At 39.9% G+C, this 25,551-nt stretch overlaps 2 protein-coding genes across 2 annotated transcripts; both read right to left on the bottom strand.

The window, feature by feature from the left end:
- Nucleotides 1-861: 861 nt before the first annotated feature.
- prdm13 (PR domain containing 13) lies at nucleotides 862-7,140 on the bottom strand. The gene is made up of 4 exons (XM_035388784.1): nucleotides 6,920-7,140; nucleotides 4,871-5,002; nucleotides 4,644-4,764; nucleotides 862-2,779 (listed from the first exon to the last, which is right to left on the bottom strand). The coding sequence occupies exons 1-4, from the start codon at nucleotides 7,058-7,060 to the stop codon at nucleotides 1,308-1,310; spliced, it is 1,866 nt and encodes a 621-aa protein (XP_035244675.1). The 5' UTR covers nucleotides 7,061-7,140; the 3' UTR covers nucleotides 862-1,307.
- A 7,065-nt stretch (nucleotides 7,141-14,205) lies between these two features.
- Nucleotides 14,206-20,861, bottom strand: zgc:172323 (uncharacterized protein LOC564165 homolog). The gene is made up of 11 exons (XM_035388347.1): nucleotides 20,584-20,861; nucleotides 18,020-18,176; nucleotides 17,543-17,692; nucleotides 16,915-17,034; nucleotides 16,464-16,559; nucleotides 16,083-16,217; nucleotides 15,769-15,879; nucleotides 15,433-15,543; nucleotides 15,155-15,279; nucleotides 14,579-14,839; nucleotides 14,206-14,320 (listed from the first exon to the last, which is right to left on the bottom strand). Exons 1-11 carry the CDS (start codon nucleotides 20,802-20,804, stop codon nucleotides 14,317-14,319), a joined length of 1,491 nt encoding a protein of 496 aa, XP_035244238.1. The 5' UTR covers nucleotides 20,805-20,861; the 3' UTR covers nucleotides 14,206-14,316.
- Between the last annotated feature and the right edge of the window lie 4,690 nt (nucleotides 20,862-25,551).

Below are 25,551 nucleotides of genomic sequence, written 5' to 3'. Positions count from 1 at the left end.
ATCTGTTCCTCTATCTGAATTTGCAACCCAAGTACGCAACAATTGCCAACAATATTTATTTATTCATTTATTTACTTATTTATTTATTTGCATTTTTGTTTTGTGAAATATCACTGTGGAAATGAACAGAACACAGTAAAATGTTTCTTGAGCAGTAGGCTACTTAAACAGAATGCTCAATATGAATCTAAAAAGAATAACTAGTATGTATCCAATAAGAAGAAATAATAACATAGAATATGCTACTATAAACCAGTTTACTGTTTTGGGGTTTTCCGTAAATAATCTGCCAGTCTGTTCGATTTTAAAATAATACTGGTATTAATTTAGGGGTCATACCAATGAATGTTTTATATTAAGCTATACATTTATTTAAAAAGGAACAAGTTAATAAACATGAGGAAAATATTTTCATATACAATGTCCATTATAAACAAACGTACATCACGCTTCCCACGGAACAGTAAATAATTTTGTACATTTTTACATAAATCCATAAATCATGCTCTTTTACTACCCTACCAGTTACAAACATGATTCTTAAATGTTTCCAAGTCAAATGATGGCGGCCGCACTGACGTGCTTTGTTCATGCTAGTGCTGCGATTTTGTCAACTTATTTAATGCCGTATTTTGAATAGAAAGTGTCGAGAGTATTACAGTACGGCAACGACAAGGAAAATTGAAACAACAAAAAGATTGGAAACAAAAACGACCACAAAATCCTTCATATCCCAAGCCCAGTGTTGCTAGAGGGATTTAGCCTAATTCAAAGGCACACTATCTTACAGAAGCGATCAAATCATTTATAGATTTGAACGAGTTTCAAATTCCTACCCGTAATTTAAAGTGCAGCCGTTGAATCGTGGCAACCTGTCCTTCTGTGTTCTATGGCTCGGGTATGATGATTTTTTTAAGATGTATGGAATAAGTGATCTGAGTGACTCACTTGACCGTTCTAATTTTATAAATAATTACAACAGTTTTTTAAACGGTGTGGACACTTAGATGTATTTATGTAAACCTGCCATTTTGATGGTTTTTTTTTAAATAGACCATACAAAGTTAAGCCATTTAAATAGATACAATTACGGGGTGAGTAACAGATACAACTATTTCATTAATAAAACGAGCTGTTGTGATTCAAGAACAAACATTTATTTTGCATTGACAAATTTCCAACTTCTCTGTTTTTGCCACCCACTTGGTTATTTAATAAGCATTTTTGTATTTTTACTTGATTGGAAAACATAAATTATACTTAAATCTAAACATGATTAAATCATATACAATAAAATATACAATTCCTTATTGGTCATTATTTTTACTGGACTCCTGGTCGCTCTGGTCGTCGGTGAAGCACACGTCAACATCACTGTCATTGTCACTTCTTTGTTCCTGGTCCTGAAAAATACTGCCCGTTTTGTCATCGGTTTTTTTCATAGTTTGGCCCGGATGCCTTGATTTTACGTGTCTTTCCAAGTCTCTCCTACGAACCAGCACCTTTCCGCAGAACTCGCACCTGTAGGGCGTGTTCCCCTCCGCGTGCAGGCGAATGTGTTTGTTGAGGTTGCTTGGGTCTCCGAAGGGACGAAAGCAGACTTTGCATTTGAGTGGTTTGTACCCTGTATGTGTTCGCATGTGGATCTTTAGGCCGTATTTCCTGGAGTACAGTTTGCCACAGTAAAGACACAGGTGCCCTTTTTTTGGCTTGCTCGAGCCTGATGGGGTGGTGGGAATGGACTCGAGTCTGGCCCGGTTCTTCTCGACCGCAATCTCAGATAGTTGCTGCGCGTGCATGGCAATCTCCCTATCAATGTTTGGGATGGAGCTCAGGTCCGGATTGAGTGACGGGGCACCGAAATACGACATGGACTCGGGATACTTCAGGAGGTTGCTAAAATGAAATTTGAGTGGGTAGTAAGGTGAGCTGTAGAGCAATTCGCCGTTATAGACCGTAAAGGGCATGAGAGGGATATTGCAGTCTCCACTGTATGGCTTAACACCGTCAAACTGGGGGAGGGAGAAGCGCTCGAAATGGAATCCGGAGGAGATCTGAGAGTAGCGTGAGGGGGAGAGCCCTGAGTGCAGGCGGCTCTCCACGTGTTTGAAAGCAGACGTTTCCTCGAAGTGAGGTAGTAAAGGAAACCCTCGGATGGCATTAGTGCAGGACACCATCGACGGTGAAGATTCAATTGGATGGGCGCACTTGGAAGGGTGGCTTCCAGTCAAAGGTTCGTTCAAAGTGCGCGTGGATTTCATATTCCCTAAAAGTTTACTGAATCCTAGTCCATTTGGTTTAACGTTAGGCTCCTCTCGTGGTCCCTCTGTGGAAGTAATTTTGGACAGTCCCGTGGGTTTGAAAGCCGACCGCACACCTGGATGAAATCCCATGTTGTTTAACATTGAGGAAGTTCCACTGAGACCCAAAAGATGGCCAGGATTCCGACCCGAAGTCACGCTCATGTCGAGGGCCCTGTCCTGCTCTTCCGAACTCGATTTCTTCGACATCCCAGCCTTGTTCAGAAAGGGCGAGGAAGACGCGGTCCGCCTGATAGAGTCGGGACCAGAAGTGCTTTGGCCGTTCCTTGGCGACGCTGTAGCATTTGGAGTATCCCCGGATTTAGGGGACCTACTGAAGTTTTCCGAGCTCCTAGCCTGCTCGCCGTTTACGAAGCTCCGTCCGTTACTTAAAGCGCATTGGAAGTGGACGTGTGCTTTGAGTGTATTGGGATATTTGAAAATTCGCCAACAGTACCAGCAGATGTACCGTTCCTCGCCTGTAACAGAAAACAACAGTTATACATTAGGTCATTGATCTATCTGTTATTGGTCTAGACTGAGGATAATATGATTACATTCGCCGTTGATAATGGAATTAAGTAGCATTTGGCTGTGTACCACTGTCCTTTCCATTGAAGTTAGACAAGACACCAGTTGAGCTCTGACAATTTACGATCAATCATTTCGATGTAATGATTTTGTAATCCTTATGTGGTTGTTGTTTATGATTAGCCTAAAAAGAGCAAATGCCAGTCCAATCTGGCGCACAGAAGAGCCAGTACTGTATTCTGAATGGGGACTCTCTCTCTCTGTGCTCTTTTCCCGTGGAACCGATAGCAGCTGTTGCCTGAAATCGCGAGGCGCGACAGACAATGCGGCCGGCCCATCTGTTGACGCTGAAGAATAGGAAGCGTATGTCAAGGAGCGCGCGGTGTATTGGCCGGAGAGGAGCACACACAGCGGTACCTCGCAAATCAGGGCAATATACATCCCACATAAAAGTTAGCATTCATTAGACAACAATACCTTACCGTAGCCAGCTAATTTACCGTAGAGCACCTTTTTGAATTTATTTGCTTTTGAATACATGAATATTAATGATGGTGACATTTGTTAACCCCTCTTGGGTTGAATTATTATTATTAGCCACAATGATCAGAATGAGGCGATGCTCAACAATGCTTTTATATGTAGCATTACTCAGTATAGTGATTATTACAATCCCTGGAAGTATAATGATACTGAATAATACTGAAGAATAATTTTAATATGAAAACAAAAAGTTATTAATTTAGTAGTTTATTTTGTATGCGGTCCATGGTAAGGCGTTTGTGCTTTTTTGAAAAAAAGAAAAGAAAAATCAAATTATGATCATATGATGATCCCATCTTATAGTATAGGCCTATATGAAGTTGTTTTTGTTTAAATTAATTTGCTTAACCGCACACCGAAAATGTTGGTTGCCATCTAAATATATAAATATAAGGAGTTTTATGTTCTTTAATAAACAAAGTTTAGAATAACGCACTCAAGTTTGGTGAAATGTAAGTCATTTTTGAGCAGGTGCTGTTGTCTTTAACGCTGGCTCCGGAAGTCGTTCATTCCGATCAACTTTTCCGTTTTTCCTCAATCATAAAAAACTATGATAATTCCTGCATATATTCCGTTATAATAATAGTAATAATAATAATAGTTATTATTATTATTATTTTTATGTTATTTTTTTTTTAATTTTTTTTTTTAAATAATAAAAGCAGCGTCACCAGCAGCAGTAGTGTAATTTATCTAGCTATTCGAGGTATATATATATATATTATGCCCAGTAATATTTCATGATGTAGGCTGGTTGAGGCTTGCTAAAGAACAGTTAAAGGCTACTAAAGCCTGGTAAATATTGCTGTTATGTGGAATCAAGATTAGGAAATGTCGCTTACTGCTCACAAGTAGCCTAACCAAGCGACAACTGAACTGAATTTATTATTGAATTGGTCTTAACATTTGCAGTAAAGCCCATTGATTGGCCTTAAACTGCACTATGAAGGACTGCACAAAACATCAATGGACAGCAATAGGGATGTACAAACATTAATCATTGCCTGCACGTTTGTTGAAATTAACCTATATATTAATAATCCAAGCGTAAATTTGGAAGGGATTAATCTATTCACCCTAAACAGTTTTAATTTAAACGCATGTTTTATTTTAAATGACTAGAAATAACACACTCCATTGAATAACCTCTCACTAGAATTTGTTAATATATTTTAAGTACTGTATTGCCTTATTTCACCATTCAGAATATTGTTTTTTGAAGGAGACGCCAGCGTAAAACCCATAGTAAGATGCCATGCAAGATTTTACCTTTTTCATCATGTGTTGGTGTGGCGGTAGTGGGGATGTCGAACCATTGGGCCAATGAGTTGGAGTACCAGACGCTCAGCTCCTCTCCAGGCTGGACGTCTCTCAGCACGCGGTAGAAGATCTGTTTTATATGTACGAATAAACGTCACTTATTTTCAATGGACACTTGTGAGCCTGTACAGTTCCAAACAACGCGATAACATGTGTTAATGATATTCGAATCTTACCTGACCCCCGGGTAAGTCTGAGATCGCCTCAAGGTTCTGTTCTTGACCGTTTCTGGCTGAGCGGATAAGCCCTATCCAGTCAGACACTGGACCGCCAGCTTCGTCCACAAAATCCCCCCTTAGAAGACGAATCTGTTCGTTTCGGGAAACGAGAAGACCATTAGCCTATGAGTAAGCACATTTTTAATGTCTTTGCTTAAACAGATATAACATGGGATCATTGAAATTAAACAATTATTTATTAGGCTATTAAAATAGAAATGTGTGCTGAACTGTGAATAGGCACACTGGTAAGTGCACCCATAAAAGATCAAAACGCAACGTTTTTCAGCGAAGATAAGGCTAAATGTTCAAAAATTAAAAAGTGGAGTTCGATATGACATTAAAGGCTAACTATTTTTTTATTTCTGTTTTCCTTTTTTATTTTTATTTTTTATTTTTTGCAGTTTCGAACCAATACCTGGGTGTTTCGAAAATTAGTGGGTAGTTTATTTTTTCCGTTTGATGTTCTTAGCCTTATTGCATTTCAGCAAGAAAGCTATTTTAAAGTTCAATGCCATTATTATTTTAACTTTTTTTTTCTTGGGGGCTAAATTAAATTACCTACCTGGGGGTATTTTTAACAATGCCGCCGTTAATGCGTCTTTATCTGCTCTATTAAATAGCGTTGATCATTTTCAAGGGAAAACGCCGTATAATTGAGTTGATACGAGAAACGAATTTGAAGAGTGTCAAAGCGTTTCTAAACTGTTCAAGCAAATTAAAAATTAAAGCGTGACATTTGACAGGGGGAGTGCACCTGATGATCGCGCGCAGCCCGGAGCGCTACACACTCAGCGGCATCAATCAAAGACAGACAGCATAATGACCGAGGGACGGTCTATTTACAAACCATTATGGCATTTAAAATCCAATTTTAAAAATATTAAATAAATTATTTAAAACCAAACATATCTAGACTAACTGATATACTTATATACGTATATCAGTGTGTAAATATAAACCTGAGGGTCTGTGCACCCTCTTTAAATTTATTTTTGCATGTTACCGTATTCCATTCATCTATTTTTTCCCCTTTCGTGATTTAATGATCTATTTTATTCCTTTTTTCATGACTGGAGGTCATGTTTCTAGTGAAATCTTTCCCTGGCCAGATTACATTAAGATTAAATTGTTCATCGAAATAACTAGCTTACTAGCCTGTAAAAATGTGAAGGGCGAGGGCATGGAATCTCACATATCAACTCAGGTCTCCCTATTAGGGCGGTTAAGTACTGGCGCAGATTGACAAGTTGTCCCACTAATATAGCTCAATTATTTCCAACCTGACAGCGCAAACCAATTAATAATCATACGACCAATGAATTGTGACAGGCCTGTTTCATGGTTAGAAAAAAGCCCCGTTCCCTTTACCTGCTCGCCGCTCCGCAAATAGTCCAATTAATTAAACGTTAGCCGAATGTAATACAATTATATATTTGCAAAATATATTTTTTCGTTTTCATTAAAGAAATTTAATTCTGGTACGGCTTTAGCAGATGAGTTACTTGCTTTGTGCATTTAATCTTCCTAGAGATTATAAACCGTAAGCGAAAATCTATTCACATCTATAACCCCGCATGGGCACGATTTCATAATGATAATTGAATGTCATTCATTCATATTATTATAATATAAAATATGTTTGGCTTTATTGATTTTGACATTTTTCCTATCTTCATCATCAGTAGTTTAAAAATACATGTTAATGATAATAGATGCTAAAACATTTATAATATAGGCCTAGTGCTCCTTAAAATATGAATAAATCTAAAATATTACGGAAATTTTGTGGTTCAACTTAATAAACTATGTACCCTATATTTCAAATTTTGGTTTAAAATTTGAAGTATACTTAAGTAGCCTAATCCAAGAAAGTTGTCGTATAATTATCGTGACAGTAACTTCTGCCGTTATACATTAATTGTGTCAGCGAAGTTGTGCTGAAGGAGATTAAAGATTATTCTTGTAAAAATAAAAAATAAGAATAAAGAAAACAAGTTATTTTACCTTCTTCTTTAGGCCGGGCTCTCTGCGGTCCGACATGTACCTCCCCAGTGTGCAGGTGCCCGGCAATGGTCCCATCCGAAGGCCGGCCGGGATGCTACAGTCTGCACTCACGCTGATGGTGGGCGCCCGGATCGCTTGCATGGCTAGCTCGGTGCACCGCGGGATCAGAACCAGGAATACCAAGCAGGGAGTGATTGAGACGAGCAGAGATGAGGACTGGCTAATCTCCGCCCGCAAAGTGACGCGGTGGCGTATGTGATCCGGCTTTTCAAATGGAGCAGCAAGGTGCCCCTCGGCACATGAATGCGCAGGGGCGCGCATGGGGCGCGCGGCGCGGTGGGAGAGTTTGGCTTCTTTAGCAGCTGTGGAGAATCCTCATAGAGGGTCACATGGAGTCTTTCCCTCACTCGGCGCATAATGAACCGCTCCAAACGGTCAGAAGACAATAGGCCAGGCGACCTTCCCATCCCCAAAATCCAATTTGTCAAGGGCAGAGAAAAGAAAGTGCTGAATGAAAGGTCTGAAGCGACCATTAATCCTCAGCATGTGGCTTTGTCCTCCAGACAGTTCCGATATTTTAACTGACAAATCCACTGTATAATTTCTCCATAAATTCTCCCTTCTCTTATTGTCTCCATACAAACCCGTTTTTGGAAATCAGTGACTACTTTAAATCTACTTCGATGCATCCTTTTAGCTTTAATATACTTCAAAGCTCTTTATTCTGTCCTCTTGGCTGCATTGTATGGGTCCGATTAACAAAAGGAGCAGGAATGTTTGGAAGACTTGTTAACTTCTATTGACTCCCGGCGTGTGCCAGGCTGAAATCGGGCAGGTACTCGACGGGAGAACCGGCAGAAAAATAACCACGATCTTATCATCTCACACTAGTGGTTTTCTTGTCACGAGCTTCCTTCTTGTGATGGTTTCATTGCTCATTATTATGCCACAATACATAGCGCCAAAGCCCTTACTGCTTAGCGAGTTAGAACATTTCTAAAGACTGAAGAGTTTATTTTTCTATTATTTTATTAAGATCGGGACAAATGCTCAATTCACAAGAATAAGAACATATCATTTGAAATGTTCATTTAGAACCATATCTTTGTGTGATATATATTTTTGATATCGGTTGTAGTAGGCTAGTCTACTATTTATTTGCGTCTGTAATTTTTATTAAATAATATAATTTATCTAACTGCCTTCTCATTTTATATTAGGACACTTTTGGGACACGTTTAAAATAGGCTGTCTCACAGGGGCAATTGATATAGGATATTCTGAATTTAGACCTATTGTGATTTGTCACCACGTCTTTTCTAAATGTTTCCGTCAATGTAATTTTGTTACAGTTGGTTCATATTACATATATTGAACACTTTGACCATGATGGTGCGAAAAATACAACAAAATCCAATGTCCCCCGTTTTAATAGACGATTTTGTTGAAGTGCTCATGCAGGGGGATTTGTGTTCTAAGAACTCTTCCAGGCCTATCTCGGGGAAGGAGCGTCCAGCCGCTTTGTGACCGCAGGTTTTAAAACTGAGTTTGACCCCTTTGATCATTGGCCTGAATGGCACAACAGAAGACGGAGCAAAACAAGAATTTGTGGGCGATAAATTCAAGCCATGAACATGTCCTGCTAACCTCTGCCCTGGCGACTCCGCGATGACACTGCGGTGTAATTGGGGGAGCAGAGGTGGGATCTTTCGCCACGCAAAGGTACCCCACTGTTCCATTCCGGGCGTTGCTCTTTTACCCGCTTAATGAGTCAAAGAGCGTGAACGACACGCGAACAATTTTATCAATAGACGCATGTAAAGGCCGGCTGTGCAGAGGGTTATTTATTAATGTCGTCACTGGCGACTGGTTCCCATCCGCCCGAGAATAGAGAGTCCAGCCTCTGAAGCGCTCACACCAGCCAGCCAATTCTTATTCTTGTCCTGTGGCTCAAAGCTGAAGTTCTCCAAGTGAAATAAATTGTTCACAAAAGAGGGAAGGAAGACATTTTCTTTTATATTTTCCTTACCCCGAAATCAAGGGTGAAACCCATCTAACGCGTTCACTCGAGCAGAGTGCACCCTGAAAGACTGGGTGTTAAAAGTGAACGCAGTGTTCGAAGCAAATGGGATGGAAAATTAAATGAAATTAAATAGCTTGAACGGCGGCATTGTCCGCCTTTAGAAAGACACATTAATTACATGGTCGCAGCTTTATTCAGGCACAATATTGTGGGCTCAATCAAAACATTCCAGTACTCTTTTTATGGACTTCGCCGCTCAGAAAGTGGCAGTGAAGGATCGAACTCAGAACTGTAGAAAAGTTCTGGAAAAGTTATTTCACTCCCCGGGTTCTTACAGTCGGGACTGACAGGGCATCCACTTTACAATTCCGGTTTTAATGCGGGTTTTGATTTAGCAGATTGCCACATAATGAACCGCGATTGTACGGGAACAACGGGCATTTAAAGCGGCAAAATTGCGAAAGGCAAAATATCCCACCAGGGTAGTCTTTTCAGGGCGGCAGAGTGCGGAGGCTTCAACACTTAATCCACATCGGCCACAATGCCTTCTAGGCCCGCTGTCCAGGGAAAGAATATTTTGACATCCCCATTTTTGAAACACAGAGGCCCTTGTAAATGAATAAATGGGTATTCGTATTTAGTGTCAGTGCTTTGTTTCAATGCTTCTTTTTCAAATAATGTCAAATCCTGTTGGCCTACTCCATGCGAAAACTATATGACTTCCGTGAGTGTTTTTCTGGTTGCATTACCATACATTCTCGTATAACGTTTGTGCGTGTTTGTGATGCGAATTAGTAGTAACCAGAAACAGTTCAACAGGTTAATGAATCAATAAACAGTGAAGTTAGCACACACAACTAAATAATTCCGGCTACCCTTGAGAATTCTGGGGCAGGAGAAATTGTCCTTGAATATTTGATCCCACGGCATGATTTGTGTTATAATGACTTTTAAGAAAAAAAAGTCATATGGTACCTTTCACACACAATTATTTCCCAGGATGTGTAACGTTTAATGCGCTTCGCCTTTCACTCTTTCTGCGGGAAAGACTGGGCGGCACAAAAGCTGGACCAGCTGCGCTGCAGATAGAGATGCGGGTGGGACATTACAGGCGCTTTTGAATAGTAATTATGCTTGTATGGGAGTCCCACCAGATGACATGATTGGGATTTTAACCCAGACTAATATTCAAAATCGCATTAGAAAGTGGCGAAATAAGTGGCAACTGATTCGATGCTGTTCATGCGTGCTCTCATTCTTAAACGCTCTCCTCGGGAAAAAGAGGGAGCTGCTTCATTTCAGATTCAAAGCCTGAACAAAGTTAGCGCCGCCTTTTCAAGCGAATTTCCACAACTTTAGCTCACTTGTTTCGGTTGAAAAGGCGCGGATAAAAGGGAGTAAAGTTATCTGAATTGAAATGTTTCGGTGTACCTTATAAATTCATACCTTCTCTCACTCGAGTGCCTCAGAAAGACCTCTCTGTCTATTAGGTTCTCTGTGCTGTCGACCGCATTTAGCGCGGACTCTATTTGTGAAGTTCATTTCTAGGCAAATGTATTCAGGGAGGGCGGCACATGAATAGCCGTGTGTGTCAGCCGGCCCTAATTGGGATTAAAGCACTTAAACCATATGCAAGAAGTGACAGAAATTCTCAGGTTTCAGAGGAGACTAACTTTTGCCCTCGGACGCAGTGTGAGATCGTGGACTGGAAGAAAAAAAGGAAAATATTTTTCATGATGTGAAAATATGAAGATAGATATGTCGTTGTTTCGATAATAGGCTGCATGTTTTAATGAAATGGTTGCACGAGCGTGTGTATGCGTCAGTGTATATGTTAATTCATATATCGATCCAGGTCATTATTGCATATAATACTATCTGCATTTACTTGCTGATTGTTTATAGACTAGGCTAATTAAGAGGATTTATCATATTTTTCATATGGGCTATTTTTTCATTATTCTCTCTCTCTTTCTCTCTCCCTCTGTGCGTGTGTGTGTGTGTGTGTGTGTGTGAAAGAGAGAGAGAGAAAATAAAGGATGAATGAAAGACGATGTGTCATGTGAACATGAAAATGGCACAAAATGTAACTAAGTGAATTTATGAGAATTATGTCTGTTCGTAGCCTACAGAATTTTAACAGCTGTGGAGTCTAGTCATGGACTTCCCAACTATGAGATGGACTATACACATTAAACCCGGTGTTGTGATGTGTAAATGTATAATTCTTGTTTTTATTTTTATTCTTATGCTTATTTTTATATAATAGGCTTTAAGATTCGGGTAGACTTTGATTTAATGTTTGCGAAAAGCGAAGAGGTTCTTACACCTTTTATTGCTTTTATATTGGCTTTTTATTTACTTGGTTGTATATTCGTTTCATATTGTATTGTCTTATTCAGTTGCAATTACTGTTACCCATTTCAGTTGTGTCATATACTTAAAAAATGTCTGCGTATAGTGTTCTTAATGGATAAATCAAATTTTCATTGTTATCTGTCGCTATATGGAATTATGATTTATTTTATTTTATATTTTGGAATCCAGTATCCCCATGACTGCAAACGGACAACTGAACATTAATCACAAATTATTAACTGAAGAGGCATACGCATGACGAATTTTGAGAGATCGATGCAGAGAAATGCGGAATGTCGAGAATATAAACACGTGAAATAAGAAGCTATATAACATGTGCCCTTTAGGTAGGCTATCTGGAATTCTTAGTCCTTGCGTCGACATGGCAAGACTGGGCGTGCAGAAGGGAATTAATTAGTATGTTATTATGGTAGTGCTAGCACAAAGTTACTGTTATTTGACATTTAGTGAGAACATCAGGGCGATGTGGAATTTAATATTAACACAGAGCGAGTCAAATTAAGGAACGATTAGAAAATGCGATGGCTTTATAGTTTATTTATTAATATATTTGGGGCTATATTTTAACGTGTAACGGTGTTCATCTCTATTTTCTGCCGTATAATTGTACCAAGTTGAACGCTACAAATGTTTCTGTGCTAAGGAATCTGCTTTTTGTAGTAAATTATGTGTACATTGCTTATGGAAAACTTCAAGTTGAGTGAGGTCTGTATACAGATAGACAAACCACTCCAATATGAACATAGTATTGAAGAATAACATCTAAGTTTCCTGGTTTTTTATTTGTACTTTTTTTTAAAGATGACAATGCTGTCGTGTACGCGCAGTTTAAAAACCAGAGGCGGAAATGCTCTTGACAGGACCCTGGATAGCTCCCGGTCGCGTGGCTTAGGGAGCAGAAATGTCCTGACCGCAGCTCGGCATAATGCAGTTAATTATGTAATACAGAGTGCTGGGCGTATTTGGCTAGCCTTTTTCATGGTGGTGTATTTCTTGAAAATTGAGAGACCTGGAATTTCTGTAGGTCGGGGGCACATGGCAGGGACCAAATATAAACTAATGATGTAAATCAGTGGCGGTCAGGGTAGGGAGACGGTTTCTCGGTTCCTCATTAGAGAGCGGGATTGACAGTTCTGGGTTTAATAATCTCCGGTCCATTTCTAGAAAGAATAAGACTCTCGTGTATTAATTACGCCTCTGTTTCGGGTGGAATGAGCTTGTGGAAATGATGGCCTGGGTAGTCGCTGGCTATTGATTAACTCAATATACATCTAAGTTCATACCGTGAGTCATCTAGATAATTGTAGACGTCATATTCAAATAGCCCTCCATCCTGCCTTTGTTCTGGAAGCAGACATTTCATTTTATACAAATGTTCAGCATATACTGGAAAGCAAAATTTAACACACAGACACATCTCAAAACATTTGTCCTTCATTCTTTATATGTGATCATCTGTGCCAGTTATGCAAGTCCAGTTAGTGTTTTTCGGTGAAATATAAAATGATTCTTAATATCTGAAAAAATGTATGTGTTGAACATATTCTGTTTTCTATTGCAAAGTAATAGATAAAACAACAGGAGTGTGGAGGCCCTGGGGCAGAAAGCTAAGTTTTTAAAATTCTGTGCTTGATATGTTACTGCTTGTGTTCATTGGGTTCTGTTTATGTTTATGTGTCTTATACAAATCAAATGAATACTTTCCCTGATCTATATCATTGTCCTCAACTTCATTTTTTTTACTTTATCTTTTTATTTTACTTTAGCTCAAGGATATAGTGGTGGAGGCCCAATCTTTAACCATAAGGCCAAAGTTTGTTCCTGGCAAACTCTTCAAAGTTGTGGAAATCATATTTCGTTTCTGAATGCTATTTTTTAAACATTACCGGGCCGGTACGCTCTGTCTATTTTAAATGCCTACACCCAAGGCTCAGTCGGTCGCTGAGTGTGCTCGAATGAATCAGTCTGTGCTCTTAATTGTCCAGTGGTCACAGGACGAAGGAGGTTAAAGTTCACTGTACCTGGCTGGATTGACTCATATGATAAGTGCAGGAATTATCTACACATTCTCTCGAAGTGGTGAGAGATGTTCCTGTGGTCAAGCAGAAGACTAGTGTGGCACAAGCCCCTGACCATCTCCCTCTCATCCCAAGCGCTTCCATGGTTAAGGCCGCTTAACTCCTCTGTAGATCACAACATTTCTGCAATGAGTCCAGCTTGGTGCATGCCATTCAGGGAGATTTTAAAGTGTATACCAGGTAGCTACTTAGCTGTAATGTTCATTTACAATGTTTTTTATTTTTTTATTTTTAATCTCAATTGCCCCAGAAATAGAATATCTGCATTTCTGATGGATAACTGTTGAGATCTTAGTAACACAGTTCTGTCAAACTCACCTCACCTCAAGCCCCCCCCCCCCAATCCCCAACGGGATGCTGAGAATTTTTGGGAGATGGGATCACTACCGATCGGCAACAGATGGAGAGGGTGTCTCTCACAAAAGACATCATAAAGGAACTTTCTGGCAAATGATGGTGAATTGGTGGGGAGAAGAGATCCAATATTTTCGAAACAAAAATAAATTATTTGCAATTAAACTAGATCATTTTGCCATTCTCTAACTCTCTCTCTGTTTGAGGAACCATGACTTCTTAATGTTTTTGTAAAAGATGTTTTTTTAATATGGCCACATAGCAACTAATGGATCCATGTTATGTGAAGAAACAGAGGAACTCATTTAGTAGATTGCTGATCATTTTATTTGAGCTTGTAGGCACGTTGCAAAGGGCACGCAGAAGGTTTTAATATTTGTGGTAAAGCTACGCAGGGCACTGTGTTGCTGGGGAGTCTGAGCCAAAGCTCGACCCGTGGATTCCAGGCTGTGGAGGGGTTAGGGGAGGAGGAGCAGCCTTGCTCTTCGTCTGTGTCATCAGCTGCTCCGGAGATGATGATGTTTCTCTCCTGTATGTCACTTTGCGCTGTGACACCTTCTGTCTTAACTGTTCCGAGATAAATGCAGACAATTATTAAGCACTTCTCTTATTGTCTTCTGTCAGACATTAACATTTTCACAGTTTTTACTCTGGAAAACTTTTAATTACACTGAAAAAATCCATATCTGCTATGGGTTTGTCAAACATTTTCCTTATATTATTATTATTATTATTATTATTATTATTATTATTATGTTGCCATGGTATACATAGTACGTGTGCCCTGTGTTTCTATGCATTTTTAAAAAAACAAGCTACTGTTACCTGATGAGCACAGTCTTCTTCTCTGTCATTTCCACTGCTTGTTCAGAGTAGCTTTCAATGACTCCCCTCTCATTCTTTCCAGCTATCCCACCACTGCTGCCACCGCCCAGGCCTACGCCCATTCCGCCGGCCAGGCCTACGCCCATTCCACTGCCCAAGCCCACGCTTGTCCCAGCACTCAAAGCACTCATGCTACTGCTCATTAGCGACATGCCCTGCACCATGCCTGTCAGTCGCAAGTCTTCCCCTTCAATCAGTTTCCTGATAGAAAAGAAAACAACACCAGCACCTGATATGTAATCAACCTGGAACAGCACAGTAAACAGAACAAGTAAGGCTGAAACAAATTATAAGCCCTTCCTCTTTGGCACCAGCAGTTGGCACCACTGTACCAATCCAGTAAAAACAAAATGATGACAGACAGTGTGGTGTCTTAGTTTCAGATGGATCCATCTGTTTAATCGTGTCATTGCTTGGGATTAGGGGAAATATTGACTACTCCAGTCAAAGATAATAAGCAGGACTGAATCCTTTGGGATCCCTTAAGCATTTTGAGTCTGATATAGTAGCTCTTACCTGTATGTGGTGATTTCAATCTCCAAGGCCATCTTTATGTTCAGGAGGTCCTGGTATTCACGGAGGTGCAGGGCAATTTTCTCCTTGGTGATTTTCATCTCCAGTTTCAGGCTATCTATCTTTGCCTGATAAATATTAATATACATTTATTTATATATACATGTATATACTTTATTTTTTATTTCTACATTTAGCCCTTCTTGATCAGAAAATCCTGCTGTGATTTATTTTATTACCAGAATTTCATTATTTCGTTTAGGTGATTATAGATGTCAAACCTGTAGTTCCTCCAGTTCCTTCTTGTACTTTTCTTGCCTCTCGCGGATTTGTGCTTCCAGTGTCTCATTTCTGGTTTTCAAGGCCTCGAGATCGCGCTCCTTGTTCTGGATCTACGCAGGATATATTGACTTCTCAGCAATCGTTTCACTCATGGATACATTAAACTATGAGTCATGGATATATTTTACAGCCTTGATTGACTCATTTTGACTTTGCATCATGGGAAAATCCCCGTGAACAAAAAATCATCAGAAAGTATTAGTGAAATCAAACTTAATTTTTTAAAAATGTGCAGTAATGTGATTACAGCTGGGATAAAATCTCGAGTTACTCACGTCTTTCTTAGCGCCGGAAATCTCCTGCCTCACACCTCGAACACTTTCCACATGTTTTGTAGAAGCATGATTTAAGTCCTCGAATTTCGTCTTATACCAAGAATCCATCTCCTGAAAAATAGATATATAATATATGTCGGGCACGTGATTAATGTCTGTTCGTTTTAGGCTAAATTTCCTCCAGACGAAAGCATAAAACTCCAACGCATTAGTGACATAATCGTCCACTTGCAAACAACACCATACACATTATCAACCATATAGCACAATTGTGACCGTTTGGCTAACTTAAAGCCAAACAAGACCTGGTATACCTGTAGGTTTTTAGCAGCGATGAAGTCGTATTGATCTTGCACTTGTTTGAGAGCAGTCGCGAGGTCTGGGACAGAAAAAGCTATATCCACTGTGCCCGATGCTTTATATATTTGTTGCATTAGCTCCTCAATTTCCTGAAAATAAATAGTTTTCAATAAATAAATAAATAAATAATAATAATAATAATAATAATAATAATAATAACAACAACAACAATAATAATAATAATAATAATGCCAGTTACACTAACATTATTATTATTGGTATTATTATTATTATTATTATTATTATTATTATTATTATTCTATAGACTTTGAAAAGCTGTATCAAAAATTAAGAAATTTAGAAAATTTTACAGTGAGTTTTCAAATCGATTTTACCTCCCTGTGAACCCTCCGGAGGAACTCAATTTCCGCCTCCAAATTCTCCAGATGTTTCTCCAGAGCAATGCGCGCGGATGTAGCTGCGTCAACATCCTACAACCCAAGAAAAGTCATATAAACTAATGAAAACACATTTCTATAGCTGTATTTCAAGTGAATGTGAGGATTCGATTCTTCCACTGTTGGCCTACATGTAACTCATAACTTAAATGTCATTTGCATTAAATAAATAATAAATAACTTTTCCAATTAGGCTATTAGACAACCTTCGATATGATATTTGATATGATATGTTTGTTCATTGTGAGGGAAATTAAGTTTTTTTTTTTTTTAAATACAATGCAAGTTAAGACAAAAGGTAAAACTTTATTAGGCTATATGTCCTCTAGTCCAACGATACAGGGTATTATTTCGGGGCCGCTGGAGAAACGGTGACATTGGCTCTCACCGGGCGGAAAGCCTCTATCTCCAACTCGGCCTTCTTCCTCATCTCCACCGCCTCCTCATACTTCGCTTTGAGCATCTCGAGTTGACCAGCCATAGCATCTTTAGCGGCAACAGCCATGTCCTGGAAAAGGCAAGGCATATATGAAGCGTAGCCTACAAGACATGTTGTAAATGCATATGGAGAGCACCCCACATAGTAACATTTTATGAAACATAGCTTGTTATGGGAAATAAAGACGCATTTGTAGTAGGCCTAATAATAATAATAATAATAATAATAATAACGACAAATATAAATAATATTAATTAGGCTATTTTTAAAAATATTATTATTACAATAAGCAGGCTTTTATATGAGCAGATTCATTATCATTCTATATGAACAGTTAAACATGGGCACCGCCTAACCTTATCCGACGTGTACTTCCCTCCCTCTGCGTTTAATATAGGCTATAATAAACCATAGCCTCTGTAACGTATCGTATGCTCGTCTCGTGTATGTATATAAAGAACATAGACTATTCATAGAAAACAGAAAATTGTCGGGAATTTGTGCATATGCCTGTGCGCTTTGATGGTCATCAATGAGGTAAACAATTTAACTGTTGTTGTGTAAACGAACATCATACCCGCTCCCTTTTCATCTGATCAGCGACCCTCTTCATCTCTCTCAGCTGTTCCTCGTAGAGCATCCGCAGACCTGACGGCTTTACGAAACGGTTCTGCAGGGCCTCAATCTCTGCCTCCAGCTGCCTGTTCTGCTGCTCCAGTGTCCGAACCTTTTTAGAAGGAACAAAGATCATAGATTATTCCATGCGCGGTTTGTGTGTGTGTGTGTGTGTGTGTGTGTGTGTGTGTGTTTATGTGTGAAATGTATGCTGGCTACTACATGCTCGAATATGCTTGATGACCATGTAACTGAAAGTAATGCGCGGCTTCTTCTCCGATGCCAGGAGGCGCATTCCGACACCGCCACTCTGTGTGGCACACTCAAGCGTGGTAAAATCAGACAAATTCTGTCACGGACGGGCCCAGACCACAGCGACGTTTTCCAAGCGTTGCCAAATATACAGCATAAAATGTGGGAGGCAAGGGAAAGGCCTTGCCTTCTCAATGTAGGCCGCCAGTCTGTCGTTGAGCACGACCATCTCCTGCCTCTCGCTGCTGCGCGTGCTGAGGAATTCCTGGTTTTCGGCGGCGGCAGCGTCCAGATCCAGGGCCACTCCGGCCCCGGCGCCGTAACAGATTGCTCCCATGGTTAAACTGTAATGAAGCAATCCTTGTAAATCACCTGATATGCTGTAATCGGTTAAATAAATAAATACATTTAAAAAATAATTTAAAAAATAGTTATGTATTTCTAGCTCGTGTGTAGGCGAATTGTAGCCTATTTATTTGCTTTCAGTATTCGCACAGACATTTGAAAGAATGGAGGGTGTTCACATTCCTCTGCACATACTACACAAATACCTCTGGAAGTTACTGATTTTCCGGCAACAATGTCTGCATCAATGTCTTGTTTAGGTGTAGCCTATTTTGTTCACAGCCCTCCTCGTGACCCTGGAGGTAAGCTACTTGTAGATAAATTAGCGCTTGTCTTGCACATACATATATCCGGCTAACCAGCTTACAGTATTACAAAGCAGGTCTATACCTTATCTGACGAAAGGCAATTTAGGGAATAAAGGAAACACCAAACTTTAAGATTATATATTTTATTAATGTGTAAATGTCGATTTGGTTCCTCGTAAGATCGATTTCACATTTAAGAATCACCAATTCATTTACCTAATGTTTGATTCTTTTATTTTAGCTTCTTAACATATTAATATGTTGCATTACGTACAGCAAACAACGATCCGGCTCCTTTTTAATAGTAAAGACGGGAACTAGTCTTATATACTTAATTACAGGAAACTGTAACCTTTTTAAAAATAAAAAAAAACTCGTGGCATAATTGGTAAATTGGCAATGTAGCTACACAAAGCGAGTGGAACAAATCCAATTAGCGATGGAAGTGCTTTTTTTTCCATTAGGTCTTATGGCAAGTCTTGTGTACTGGCGTCTCCAATATCGTCGTAGCCAATATCGTCGTAGCCAATATGTGATTGCAGATAGTAAAATAGCCTTATATAGTCTAATGTGGCTGATAAAATGTCGAATTTATTTATACTATTATACTTTTCAACATATCTCTTGATGTTTTGAAAACTGTTTTGGAATAAACGCCAATTAAAACCCTATAAACACTATTATTATTATTATTATTATTATTATTATTTATTATTTATTTTTTTAATGCCTGGCTTGCGTACATTTTTGTAATGTAGCGGTAGATTTTTAATGTTGTTATAAGCTTACTATCACTTCAAAGAACGGAACACGTTTGAATGTAGGGTTACAACTTTATTTTTCAATAATGAATTTTTTTATTTTTTTATTTTTTTGCTACAGGCCTGATCTCAACACAAATGAGATCAGGCCTGTAGCAAAATTACTGTCAGAAGGGAAAATGTTAAAACATGTAAGAAGATTAAATTCAGATAATTATTTTGTATGTTTTTATTTTTATTTTATTAGCATAGAATACGTTCTTATGTTTGTTGCTTTGTAAAATTAAATAAATAATGTGACAATAATAGTCTCCCTCCATGTATTTTGCAATAATGACGCACAATCAGTGGCATAGGATACTCTATTGTGCCATACACTTGTTTTGAAGATTTAGTCCATCAAAAATAGTAAATTACTTTAGCGCAGTTCGGATTCACTTAGAGACGTAGGCTAATATTTTGTTTTTCACGTGTTAAATGTATTATTTACATAATTATTGAATTAATAATTACATGTCTATATCTTTGGCCGGTAGTCAATGCAGATTAATGGTAAAAGTTCCTCGGTGATGCTCTGGAGGGAATTAGAAACTGAGGAATGTATCTTAAGTGAATAAAGCTCTTAATGTGACGCAGTACGATGTTCGATTTACATCATGGCAATGTTCTGAGGCTAAATTAGATAAAGTAGAGCATGAATTATCCATGAAATCCGTTATTAAATAACGCTTGTCTTTTGGATAGTAGGTGAGGGTTATCATACTAATGGCAATCATGCACGAACAGTTTATGGAGTCAGTGCTAGAAATATAGGCTCAGTGTTAATGTTTGTTTTGTTTGTCGCTGGGCTGGGGTCACGTGTTTCATAATATTGCTTTGATAATATTGTAACAAGACTGCTTTCAAAATGTGGTTTGCATCCTTCCCATCTTGCTTTTTAGTATTAAATGAATTGTAGCCATCAAAAAATTATCCCAGTAAGGCAATGTGTGCATGCCATACCGTGTTTGTGGCCGTTCAGTTTTTAATTAAGTATGTGCATCAGATGCATCAGATGTTTACAGTGTTCTGTTAACAAGTTAAGTACATAATTTGTACAATAGAGCAGATGGTAGGTGATCAGAACTTGGCTGCTGGGGACAGGAGACACTCTGGTTCTGGGCTGACCAGGATCAGAGGCTGACAGTCACAGTGTCAAAGTCAGAGCCTGTAAGGATGCAGTTTTGTTTTTGATTTATTATTATTATTATTATTTGCCTGCTGGTGTATCTGTCGCAGCAGTAGGAGGCCAGGCAGGTGCTGTGTACACACCGCCTGGTGGCAAGGGCGTGTCCTACCTGGCCATGCGGGGACTACGCGTGATGGAGGCAGTCCTCCGGCCCATGACCTCGGCACGCATGCCGGTCGCCGCGGCGCTGCGGGTGTAGCTGGCGGAGCGGAGGCAGGCCTCCCGACGAGTGGGGGAGGGGCTGGTCACCCGAACCTGGTACAGTGAGCCGCCGGCGCCGTCCTCGAAGTGGCGGCGGTAAGAAGAGATCCTCTCGGGGCTGTGGCTCATGGCTGCGCGGCTGTTTCTCTCTGGGTCACTCGCAGTGAAACGGGGGGGAAGGCTCCACCTGGACGCTGCTGTGCTGTTCTCCCAAACCCTTCCCCGGGTCTTTATACCCCGCGCAGGCCCTGCCCTGCACATGAGCCGGCCCCTGTGGAATCTCGAGCGTCCGCTCCAACACACAGCCTGGCCTCCCCCCTCGCATATCTGTCGGGGCCTTGTCAAACGGGCCTAATCTGGTAAAAATAGCGTGGGTTAGCTGCACGGGCCTATTAGGCATTAGGTACCTCCATGATTTGATGTGCTCTGATTTGACCGGGGGGGGGGGGGGGGGATTAATTTAACACAGAGTGAGGCCAGGAGCGACCTGATGAAGTAATTCTGCTAAGGACGTCTGTTGCAAAGATTTGACATAAGTGGTCATTAGTTGATCTGCTCTCATGAACAGGAGAGAGGGCAAAACATGAGAGCTCAAATTAGCTAGTGTAGCCTGCGAGTTAATGAGGGGGTATGAAGGCTGGCAGGGGGTGCATGCCTGGTATAGCTGAGGGAAACCGGTGCAGACAATGGCAATCTGCACTGCGCATACAAAGACCACACAGGCCACATGCAATGAGGGGCCTCACAAGATAGAGAGCAGTGACCAGAGGCCTCACAAGGTCAAGTACAGCGATCAGGGGCCACACATACCCAGTGCAGTGGGTCACGCAGTGGTATTAGATTTTTTAAAACAAGATACGGCTGATCACGTTTAACAAAAAACAAAAACACCAGTTGAACCCAAAAATAATGATTTTTTCTTTTTAAATATATATATATATTTTTTACCAAATACCCATAACTCTTACGTAATACACAAAGGTGTCTCTGCAGTTTTGAACTAAAACAAAAGCCCAGGAGTATCCTTTTGGCAGAGGCTAGGCAATGGAAGGAAACTTCACAGTGGTTCAGCGATCACACTTCAGCTGTTAAGTGGTTGTGATTTTTTCAGTCCCCGTAGCAACCTCGGAACGGGCAGGCATGTAACAGGCAACTCACCCCTCTCAGTGATGTAATCAAACGTTTAAATGAGCTGAAAATGCAATGAGCTGTGCTGTCCTCTTTACCATTAGGAATATTGTTGATGGACTCAAGAACTATTGTTAATGGACTAATACATCACTGCATAATGTATGTAAATGCAGTATATTGAAATTCAAAGTAGATTTTATAGATGAGTTATCATATGCAGCTATTCTTGAGCTGTAGCCATTCAGCTTTTTAACTCTTTTAACACAGAGAAAGCTATGAGTAATTATTTAAATACAAATTCAGTTTGGAAAATTCCAATCTGTTTTTTTGTGCAAAGCATAACACTGAGACATCTATAATTAAAGTCGTAAATGACATCAGAGTAAATTAATAATAGAAATCTTTCTGTCCTGGTACTTTTAGACCTTTCTGCAGCATTTGACACAGTGGACCATGAAGTCTTAATTTCCAGGTTCGAAAAATAGGTTGGTCATTCGGGCACAGTTCTTACTTGATACAGATCGGCTAGGTAGTTAATGCTATGTCTCCCTTTATGATTTCTCCTCAAAGAGAGTCAGCATCACGTGCCCATTGCAATCCTAGGACCCAGCCTATTCAGTTTATTCATGCTTCCATTTGGGACTATCATCTGCAGACACAACATACATTTCCACAGTTTTGGATGATACCAAGTTATGTATCTTTGTCATGCCAAATGATCTTTGTCTTATTGATACTCTTCTAAATTGTATGACTGGCCATAAGAGAAGTGTGGTGCTCCCAGTGAGACAACCTGCTTTGTAGATTTCAGAAAACACAATCGGGCATAAGGCCAAATGGAAATGTGGTGACAAAGATGCCCACACCTAGACTCTTTATCTCTCAAAAGCTGTGTATACAGCACAACCACAGATGGGGTTTACATATAAATGTGGCTGTGTAGGCATTTCATTGCAATTAATAGGGAAAATGGTAGGGACACTATGTTCTGTTCCTGTGAAGCTGAAAGATGTAATTTTGCTATATAGACTAAATATTTCAGCTGTGTATGTGAGATGGAGCCGTGTGTAAAGTAGTACAGCATGTAAGAGAGCTTGGTGTGTCAGTGTAGAGCAATAAGCCTCATTCCCTACACTGCTCAGGGTGTAGGACAGGATCAGCCTACGATTCCACACTTTGCATTTTGCATAGTGGTTTTTCATGGTACCTGGCAACTGCAAGAACATTGACTTGTAATTATTTATTAGATTACCTTTACTTTCATTATTATTATTATTATTATTATTATTGTTATTATTATTATTATATTTTATTAAATTATTTTTTATTTTATTTGTAAGTCATTTTTACGGTACCAGTGTTTTTTATACTCCTTACTTTGTAGTCAGTTTTATCTGCTTGGCACTTTTACATTCCATTACATTACAGGCATTTGGCAGACGCTCTAGACTAAACCCTAGAGAGAAGACAGAAGTACCGGTCCAAGTGCAGGGAACAACCGCACAGTTTAAGTAGGACCCTGTAGGTTAATCTGATTAGCACTAACACAAACAAGAACAGCAACAGCGCAGTCTATGCAAAAAATACAAGCAGTAGTTAAGATGAGTGCATTAACTAAGTCAACTAAGAAACAGCTACCTAGATAAAACCTTAAGCTTACAGTCAATTTAGAGATTGCGGGGAGGTAGGGAGGGATGGGAAGAGGTGCACCCTGAAGAGGTGAGTCTTCAGTTGACGCTTGAAGGTGGTCAGGGTCTCAGCTGTTCTGACCTCCACGGGGGGGTCATTCCACCATCGTGGGGCCAGAACAGACAGTAGACGTGATCGGGAAGCGCAAGCGCAAGTGCGAAGAGGGGGAGGTGCCAGGCATCCTGAGGTAGCGGAACGGAGGGGTCTGGCTGGCATGTAGGGTTTGAAGATCTTGTGGAGGTATGCTGGGGCTGATCCCTTGACTGCCTGGTATGTTGTACAGGAAAAATCTGCACACCCAGCTTACCACTGCGATGTTCTTGGAGAGGGACAACCTGTTGTCCATCACCACTCCGAGATTCTTGGCACAGGGTGATGATGTCACTAAGGTGACTAAGGCACTTTTAATCTGAAATGTATGAAAAGTGTTTAAAAATATTATTTCATCATCATCCTCATCATCATAATTTAGATTCAGAATTTTTACTCAGAACAATTGTGTACATTTACATAATTGCCTTCAAAATAGTTTGTCTTTAACCAGAAAGACCAAACGTCTGACAAACAATATACAAGAGAAGGGGAAAGGGGGCGTGGCTAGGGTGTGGGTGAGAGATGAGGTCATCAGCAGAGAGAGGACTCTCTCCTGAAGACCCAAGATGACACCAGCTCCACATGCCTCTGTCCCGGGACAGAATCCTAAATGCGTAGGCTGCCTGCATTCACACTGCGGTGTGAATTCTGACTGCTGGTGTGTGATGGTGAGGACACTGATGACCAGTTTCCATCGTCTCAATGTCCTTCTCCCGTTTTGTCAGGTTCCAGCAGGTCTTTCTTGGCAAGAGGACAGATTATGAAACTTTAGCACCCTGTGAACAGCACTTCACACCAGAACGGTTCATTTGCCTGTCATGTCACATCGGAGACGCATGCATTACGCACTGTTGCTGTGTCGTGGGTTTAGCTCCAGCTGATGTTAACAATTAAGTTTGATTGATCTGTTGAATGCATATTTGACATTCTTCATTATCAGATTTATGTAACTTACAAAATAAATGTAATGTGTGAGGTGTATGCAGTATTCAATGAGTTTTGCTTTAAGCATTTAAGCCCTTTGAAAAAATGAGGTCACATTTAATTGTATTTGTTATGCACCCCATTGTATAGCTTATTGTTCTTAATGAACTTACTATTACTATTTAATAGAAACCCCAGTGTGACTGTGCTATATCACGTTAACCCCTCCTGTACTGCCCCGTTTTAACACAAGCCTGAATATGGCATACTCAAAACAAAATGGTTACATTATTCTAGAACCCTTTCAACTACCGGCCTAATCCAGATACCCTTTGGAAGTTTGTTTTCCAAGAGTCAGAATTACTCTAAATATTAATGAAACAAAGTAACAGAATATGGGGCCAGATTAGGGTCAAAAGTTTTGTAACTGGAAAAAAGAAACATTCACGATTCCACAATAAGAAAGAGATGGCAAAAATGGGACTATGGGAGAGCAGCAAGGCAGAAACTACTGCTAACCAAAAAAAAAACATCAATGCTCATCTCACATTTGCAAAAAATAAATAAATAAAATAAAATAAAATAAATACACCTGGATGATCCCCAAGCCTTTAATAATGTTTTTAAAGACAGATGAGTCAAAAGTAGAACTTTTTGAATGACACAGGTCCCCTTATGTCTGGCATAAAGCAACCCCCCCACCCCCCACTTCTCAGTTGGGATGAGGTGTTGGTGAACAGGGCTTTTCCCCCTACAAACACAGCATTGCACATTCCTCCTAAAAAGTTCAACTTTTGTCTCATCCATCCCTAAAACATTGTTCTAGAAGCATTGTGGAACATCCAGGTGGTCTTTTGCAAACTTGAGACGTCCAGCAGTGGTTTCCTCTGTGGGGTCCTCCCATGAATACCATTCATGTTTACTGTTTTTCCCATGGCGTGCAGGAACTGCCACCGTGGGCTCTGCATGGAAAATTGTGGTCACTCACTCACTCACTCACGGACCATCTGAGAGGGACTTTTAGTAGGACGCATGCGCA

Source organism: Anguilla anguilla, chromosome 1, assembly GCF_013347855.1.
Source record: "Anguilla anguilla isolate fAngAng1 chromosome 1, fAngAng1.pri, whole genome shotgun sequence".
Classification (NCBI taxonomy): domain Eukaryota; kingdom Metazoa; phylum Chordata; class Actinopteri; order Anguilliformes; family Anguillidae; genus Anguilla; species Anguilla anguilla.
Note: the sequence above shows the minus strand (reverse complement) of the source record. Positions and strands in the feature narration are given on the sequence as shown.